Below are 7,954 nucleotides of genomic sequence, written 5' to 3'. Positions count from 1 at the left end.
CCTCCTCCTCCTCCTGATCTTCCCTCCTTGGCGGGCGAGGGTGGGGGGGGCGGGGGAGGCCGGGGCTTGCCCCGTGCAGCCACGATGCTCCTGGACGCCGGACCCCAGTATCCCGCGATCGGTGTGACCACCTTTGGTGCATCCCGGCACCACTCGGCGGGCGACGTGGCCGAGAGAGACGTGGGCCTGGGTATCAACCCGTTCGCCGACGGCATGGGCGCCTTCAAGCTCAACCCCAGTTCGCACGAACTGGCCTCGGCCGGCCAGACAGCCTTCACGTCGCAGGCTCCCGGCTACGCCGCTGCCGCGGCTCTGGGCCACCATCATCACCCCGGCCACGTCGGCTCCTACTCCAGCGCTGCTTTCAATTCTACCCGGGACTTTCTGTTCCGCAACCGGGGCTTCGGCGACGCGGCGGCGGCAGCTAGCGCCCAGCACAGTCTCTTCGCTGCTTCGGCCGGCGGCTTCGGGGGCCCACACGGCCATACGGACGCCGCGGGCCACCTCCTTTTTTCTGGGCTTCACGAGCAGGCGGCCGGCCACGCTTCGCCCAACGTGGTCAACGGGCAGATGCGGCTAGGGTTCTCCGGGGACATGTACCCACGGCCGGAGCAGTACGGCCAGGTGACCAGCCCGCGATCCGAGCACTATGCCGCCCCGCAGCTTCACGGCTATGGGCCCATGAACGTGAACATGGCTGCGCATCACGGCGCTGGAGCCTTCTTCCGCTATATGCGCCAACCCATCAAGCAAGAGCTTATCTGTAAATGGATCGAGCCGGAGCAGCTGGCCAACCCCAAAAAGTCGTGCAACAAAACTTTCAGCACCATGCACGAGCTGGTCACGCACGTCACGGTGGAGCACGTCGGCGGCCCAGAGCAGAGCAACCACATCTGCTTCTGGGAGGAGTGTCCACGCGAGGGCAAGCCCTTCAAAGCCAAATACAAACTGGTCAACCACATCCGCGTGCACACGGGCGAAAAGCCTTTTCCCTGCCCGTTTCCTGGCTGCGGCAAGGTTTTCGCGCGTTCAGAGAACCTCAAGATCCACAAAAGGACGCACACAGGTATGGAAACTAATGTAGGACACTCTACCTCGCACCCGGGCCTGAGATTCGAAAGTTGGGGGATAAGAGGCACCAACCCAGCCTTGGTGGGGTTCTGGGCCTCAGGTTCCCAGAGACAGGCAGATCTGGTTTTTAGTCTTGAAAGTATGGGAAAGCAGAGAGTGCAGAGGAGAAGGATCTGAGCATACAGATTTTTTAAACGAGGAATTAAAAAGAGTTGGAAACCGGGAAGCTGAGTCTGGCTTGGCCCAGAGCTTAACAAATCTCGAATCCCGGAGAGGTGGCACGCATGGGGCAGCCACGGAGGCTCCAGTTACTCCAGCTACAAACAAATCTAAAACTCTTGATGGTGGCTACCCGTTCTGAGACTTTGTTGAGTCCTTTCTGTTCGAAAAGGTGGAAGAAGTTGAGGTTGAGTTTAAAAATGTAGAATCAAAATGGAAAGAAACAGGAGGTAGGTGCAGTTGGAGTAGGAATTATAATTTGGATCTGAGAGGACATTAGGTTTATGCACATTTGAAGAAATAAATTTTACAAATGATGCATCTGGGACTGAGGAGTGAGGCTAGTTGGTGCAAGGCACAGAAATTCTAATTGTCTATTACACAGCATAAGGTCTGTTCTTAAAATGCGGGCTTCCTGAATTGGACTTTAGAAATACGTATTAGTCGAAAGCTTAAAGAAACAAAAAGAACAGAAACAATAACAAAACAAGTTCCACGCAATTTAGGACTTAGGGAGGGGGCAGGCAGAAAATTATGCGCCCCTTGGGCCCTAGAGTCAGGGGATCTGATCGCCCTCCGCATTCGGGCATTGTCTGGTAGAAGAGAACCCGACTTGAACTCTAGATTTAATGGACCAGCCAGGTAAGAACTTTCCGCGTGGAACCCATCCCCCCTTTCCAGATTAGGCCACAAAATGTGATGTGTATGGGGGGTGGGATGGAGTTGAGTGGAAGTGACAACCAACGGGTGCAATGTGTCTGGAACGGGAAAAGAACAGGGGAGAAAAGAGCAAAGCAGGAGGAGAATCAGCCTGGTCCTGAAAACTAGTAAGGAAGAGCGAAGTAGAAGCCGCTGGGTAAGCTCTGTAAAGACCTGGGCAGAAAAGCCAGTGTCTGGAGACGCTGCTATTCTGGAATGAAAAAGAAAAAAAATGTATTTTTTTTTTGCTCTTGCCACTTCTATTTCTACCACTGCCACCACCATGACAAAGTAAAAATAAAATGTAGATATAGTTGTCTTGAATGTTAAAAAATATAGTTAAGATATTCATAGTTCCACTACAGATGCGCGAATTTACTAAAACTCCAGATTTTAGGCCCGGAGAGCTCCCTTTGGGCAGCCAGCATTTTAATTTATCTCCTAAACTCTGAAAACAGCTACTGATTTATTTTAAATAAGACCATCTTTCGACTTTTACGTCAGGGGAGAAGCCCTTCAAGTGCGAGTTCGAGGGCTGCGACCGGCGCTTCGCCAACAGCAGCGACCGCAAGAAGCACATGCACGTGCACACTAGCGACAAGCCCTACCTTTGCAAGATGTGCGATAAGTCCTACACGCACCCCAGCTCTCTGCGCAAACACATGAAGGTAACGCCGCGGTCTGGCCGCTCGCCTTCGAGCAGGAGCCTTTTCTGGGCTCGGGCCCGGGCCAGCCACTCGGGAGCCGCTTCTGGGCGGCGGCAGGAGCCGCAGGAGGCGGAAAGGCAAACGGTTTCACTCGGTTGAGTGGAAGGTGGCAAGGGGAGCAGGGGCCGGAAAAGATAGTTACACCAGAGGCCAATTAAACTCACTGTTTCATAATGAAAGTAAAAATAAGTGAGGTGACTCCGAGGCCCCGCTGTCAGAGCTGCTGCGGTAAGCCCGGCCATTGCTCCTGGTAGTCAAGAGCTGGCGGGCGAGATGCTGCGGTCTGGTGCTCAGCTCTCAATATCCGCTCCCCTCCAAGTGGGCAGGCAAACTTTAGGAAGCGAACTTTCCTAGCCTCTGGCCTCAGAAGCAGCCTCCTCCTTCCCAGCCCCCCTCCTCTCTTTCTTTTGTGAGTCCTGTTGGGCAGAATCCCCTCCTGGAGCGTGGCTGTGCTGGGCAACGCCGGGAGAACCAAGCCCAAGTCCCATTGGTCCTGCCTGTGGAGAGTCTGGGAGATCCCTGGCTTTGAAAGAAGCGGGGAGGGGTAGGGGAGGGGGTGCACAGGCAGGGGGGAGGGGGAGCACAGCTTTCATAGCCTTGGGTAGCGGCTGGACCCACTCTTTATCTTCATTAAAACGCAACTTTATTCTCTCAGGTCCATGAGTCCTCTTCTCAGGGCTCCCAGCCTTCGCCAGCCGCCAGCTCCGGGTATGAGTCGTCCACGCCACCCACCATCGTGTCTCCCACCACAGACAACCCGACCACCAGCTCCATGTCGCCCTCCTCCTCCGCGGTCCACCACACAGCCGGCCACAGCGCGCTCTCTTCCAATTTTAACGAATGGTACGTTTAAAATCAGAAACAAAACATGCCGACCCCTATTTAAGAGACTGATCACACACGTATATACACAGTATTATTGAAAGAATCCTGAAACTCGAGACACCCCTCGTCCCGATCCCGCAAACGTTTGTTTTGTTTGTTTGATTTTTGTTTTTAAATTTGCCGGTAAATCCAGGACTGAGTAAAACAGAGGAAACAGCAAGCCTTTAGTTCCCTTCCCCCCCCCCCCAAATTTCTTTCTTTTCTTTTTCCTCCCCCTCTGAAAAGGTTTGGTAGCTGAAGGGCGGGAGGGGGTGGAAGAGAAGGCGGCTGCCTGACCGAACACCGCCAAAGGCCCTGAGGGCCAATTTCTTGTTGGATCAGAACAAGCTCTCTGGGGCTTCAGCTTTTCTTTATCTTCTTGTTTTGTTTTCTTGTAAATACAGAATTATTAGCTTAAATCTGTTCTGTTGGATTCTGTATATAGCTACACTTCGGTTGGAGTGGGTGGGTGGGATCGTGGCGTGGTGGTCTTTGCCTTGGGGAGGGGAGGGCCAGAGGGAGGGGGAGGGGGAGGGGATGGGCGGCCGAAAGCCAACTGTTTGTACTGAATGGCGAGAATGTTCTAGTAAATGTGTACCAAAATGTGAACTACTTTGTACGATTACAGTCTCAACGTCGACCTAACAGAATATTATTGATATTAATGTGCTTTTTTTGTATAAAGTGCAAACATTTCGTCCCAAAGTCTGAGTACTTTAGTGCAGTAAAATGTTGTTTTCATGTCCTGTCAAGAATTCGTATAGTACGAGCCTGGATCTACGTGTCAAACTGTTCCATTTGTTTATGTAAAGTGATATTAAAAAGATATAAACTATAGCTGTCCATTGCTTTTGGCAAAATATACAACCACACAATGTATATAATTCCTAGTTTCCATATTTATCCGCATGTAAAGGGTCTGGTTTATCCATGTTACAGCTATTCAATATTTATGGCTAGAAAAAAAAAAAAAAACCTCGTCTGTACACTTTAGTTTCCAGAACTGTTTGGTGACCTTTCGTACGTTATTAAAGATTCTTAAATCTCAGTGACTGTGGTAGGAATTTCTTCGTCACACTCCCTTCCCCCAGCAACCTGTGCCAGTCTTAGTGGATCTCGGGAAAGCTCTCCAGCCTCTCTTGCCTTCTTCTCTGTCATTGCTGGTCATATAAACTTGATAAATGAACGCTACCCTGCTGGCTCTCCGAGAGGGTGTAATTAGTATTTATATCAAAATTTATGAAACAAATTTTCGGCCTCAGTATAATTTAAATGACCTTTGCAGACATAGAATAACAACCATAAAAATAACGGAAATAGATTGCACAGGCAACATCAATATTAATGTAAGCGAATTGTGAGAAGCTGGGGGGGGGCTTTCTCTGTAGCCTTGCAAATGAACTTGCAGTCATTCAAGGGTTCAGCTGCCCCCCCAATTAAATCGCCTGATCTGAAACTGGATTGTAGATTTACAATATTATATTTTAAATTGCTGTCTTCAATTAAACCATTATGGCCATAACTAATTTTCAGGATGCCGATGCATGCTTTTCCAGGCCTTCCATCTTTGTACAAAAGTAAATGTCCATAAAGCGTTTCACTTATATTTTTTCAAACGTGATGCTAATTTAAATTAATTACTTCCTATGATATATTATTATTCCTATAATTTTGCTACTGTCATTAGTTCTTTCAAAAATACATCTAGAAAAGAGAATTATTTTATGTAATGTGATTATCTTTCTATCTCTTTTATTTATTTCTCATTTACTTAAGAAATTCGTTCCATTGGCTGGCGTTGATACAGTAAATTTGTAAATGAGGAGACAATATAAAAAATCTAAATTACTTGTGCTTAATGACTGTGGCAGAACGCCTTCTCTCTAAATCAGATTGTCTTTCTTGCAGTTTAGTTTGATAGATTTGCAAGCTATGCTGCTTCGGAGAAGTTAGGTTCTCTGGTAGGGATGCTGGTTTCTTTGTCTCTGGTTGTCGCTTGCATGATCGCCCCATTAGGCAGACAGCGTAGCTAGAACTCACAAATCAGGCCCTTGGCTATGGCTGCAGGGGTGTGGGTGCGTTAGGAGTCAGGGGAAGTAGGATTTTGCTTCTCCACTGTCCTCTGTATGTCCTGCATGTTACAGGCCCAAGAAGGAGAACCTTCTGAGAGCTTTACATGTGTGTTTCACAGCAATAGCAACTTGAGAAATTAAAGCACTAGCTAACTATACAATAAACATATCATCTTTAAAGACACCTTTTGGTACTTGTATTCCTCATGTTTAGTCAACAAAGTCTTATTTTACGGATAAAAGGCTTTGCTGCATTAAGTTCATCACAGTTTCTTTTTTAATAGAAAAAGGTGGGAATATTGATGTTTAACTGTAAAAAACAAGTTGCTCTGCTTATAACAGCAATGTTGGCCTTTCGTACAAAGAGCGCCATCTTGCAAAATTTGTTGAGATTTTGGAAAGTTGAATACCTAAGGAAGAGTTGCTGTCAACTCTAAAAAAATGTGACATTAAAACCTTGATCTCAGTAGCTTTGGAGGTTGAAGACTGATCAACAGTGTTGTATTTAAAGTGACAGTAGACATTGAGCCCAACATAGAACACAGGAAGAGGAATAGAGTTCATCTTTCTAGGAACAATAACAGATCCATTAATAATCTTCCCCCCCTTTTATTAAAGATGAGGTTTTTCTGGGAACCTGTTGTGAATATGATAGTAGTTTTAACAGCACTTTTGTGATTTTGTCAGAGCATTTAAGAAGACAGCATAGGAGTTTATCTTTGATTTGACTTTTTCTAAATTTAAGTTTACTTCGAATGTGAAATTCTGTCTGATTGTTATGTACCCGGCGCCCTTTTGCTTTAATATCATAGTATAATGATCAAACATCACACTGTGACATATGATTTATACAAACTAGTTAAAAATACATACTAGAGATAAGTGTTTTTTATTTCAAATTTCAACTATTCATGTAGATGTTTAAGATCAAATAATTTTATTATCACTTGAGAACCCCCTGTATGTATTTATGAAAAATCTCACAGCAAAGGAACTTTTATAATAAGAGGCAACATTTATGTCAATCCCCCTTTGCATTGTTTCCTCTAATGTCCTCCACAAAGAAAAAGTCATTAATGATGTAAGTCACCAAAATAATGCTTTAAACTTAAATGTAGTCTATTATTTTGCTGGCACCTTTAATGTCTGCTTCCTGAGATGTATCCTTCATACTTTTCTTCATGGGCTATTAGGTTTTGAAATACATGAATGTGAACAGTGAAATATATTGTTAGACTCTATTTAGCAGGAACTGAAGATTCTGCAAATGGCTGGTTTCTCTGTGTAGTTGTGGATTTTGATCTAGGCAGAAGGCCGTACTGGTTCATATTGCATACTGCATTGTATTCTGGCTACTACCAAACGATTAGGGCAGCTAACAAGTTATTAAAATGTTATTTTGTGTCAACAGAAAATGCCTGCGTACAAGCAATCATTTGAGAAATAAAGAGAAATGAGTTTGGTGTGTGTATGTGTGTGTGTGTGCGTGTATGTGTGTGTGTGATTGAGTGTATATTCAAACAGCAAGTATATAAACACACGAACACCATTTACATGGGGGCTAAGTAATTCTCAAATATTTCAGATCCTTTGTTTTCTTCTTCAAAAGCCACCCCCAGCTGTTTTAAGCGTTTGCAGCTGATGATTTTGATTTTTTAAAGTCAAGCATTCAAGTTAACCTTTAAGAAGCAAACCACCTCTAAAAGAAAGATGTAACCTTTCAATTGCCTTATATTTATTTATTTATTCATATTTTTTTATTTAGCTTTAACTGACAATGAAAATAGCACTAACCTTCTTTCGTGATGGGCTTGGCATTTAGATATTTCTATTTGTTGATTGTGAAGTTTTCTCAGAACTTTAAAAGGCTTGTCAACAGCAGTATAAACCCTCCCCCAACATCTCACCCACCTCCCCAAATGTTCCTAAGCATCAATTTTGAGGCCAAGGTGTAATTAGTGTCCAGGCCCCTAGTGAATCATTGTTGATAGACTTGGTACCTGAGCATATTACTCTCTAAGAAATGACTTGGAGAAAACCTTGGGTCTTAAAGATGGATTCAATGTAACTGCATGTGGTCTGGCATACTTAAAAGGAAGGCACTGGGCTTATTCCCTTAGCTATTGTTGGTCTAGATGTGAAAACATCAGATTTTATATGTTTTCAACTTCTACTTCACCCATTTCTCCAGCTTAAAATGTTAATCACTCCCGTTTAGGTTCAGAGGCCTAGACTACCAGTAGCATCAATTGCAGTTCTCAGAACTGAGCATCCACACCAAGAAGAAAAGCTGTTTTTATTAAGATGGTCTGAGTTGATATC

At 45.2% G+C, this 7,954-nt stretch overlaps 1 protein-coding gene across 1 annotated transcript; it reads left to right on the top strand.

Moving 5' to 3' along the window:
- Positions 1–13: 13 nt before the first annotated feature.
- Zic1 (Zic family member 1) lies at positions 14–7,047 on the top strand. Its single transcript, XM_031343165.1, has 3 exons — positions 14–1,066; positions 2,494–2,657; positions 3,352–7,047. The coding sequence occupies exons 1-3, from the start codon at positions 85–87 to the stop codon at positions 3,547–3,549; spliced, it is 1,344 nt and encodes a 447-aa protein (XP_031199025.1). The 5' UTR covers positions 14–84; the 3' UTR covers positions 3,550–7,047.
- Positions 7,048–7,954: the final 907 nt, after the last annotated feature.

This window comes from Mastomys coucha, unplaced genomic scaffold (assembly GCF_008632895.1).
Source record: "Mastomys coucha isolate ucsf_1 unplaced genomic scaffold, UCSF_Mcou_1 pScaffold23, whole genome shotgun sequence".
In the NCBI taxonomy this organism is placed as follows: domain Eukaryota; kingdom Metazoa; phylum Chordata; class Mammalia; order Rodentia; family Muridae; genus Mastomys; species Mastomys coucha.
The sequence above is the reverse complement of the archived record's forward strand: the minus strand, read 5'-3'. Positions and strand labels throughout refer to the sequence as shown.

Bases quoted from the DNA above. Each gene is read 5' to 3' on its own strand.
- Zic1 (XM_031343165.1), top strand. From the start codon at position 85: ATGCTCCTGGACGCCGGACCCCAGTATCCCGCGATCGGTGTGACCACC. The intron at 1,067-2,493 runs GTATGGAAACTA...CTTTTACGTCAG, and splicing joins CCACAAAAGGACGCACACAG to GGGAGAAGCCCTTCAAGTGC. The intron at 2,658-3,351 runs GTAACGCCGCGG...TTATTCTCTCAG, and splicing joins CTCTGCGCAAACACATGAAG to GTCCATGAGTCCTCTTCTCA.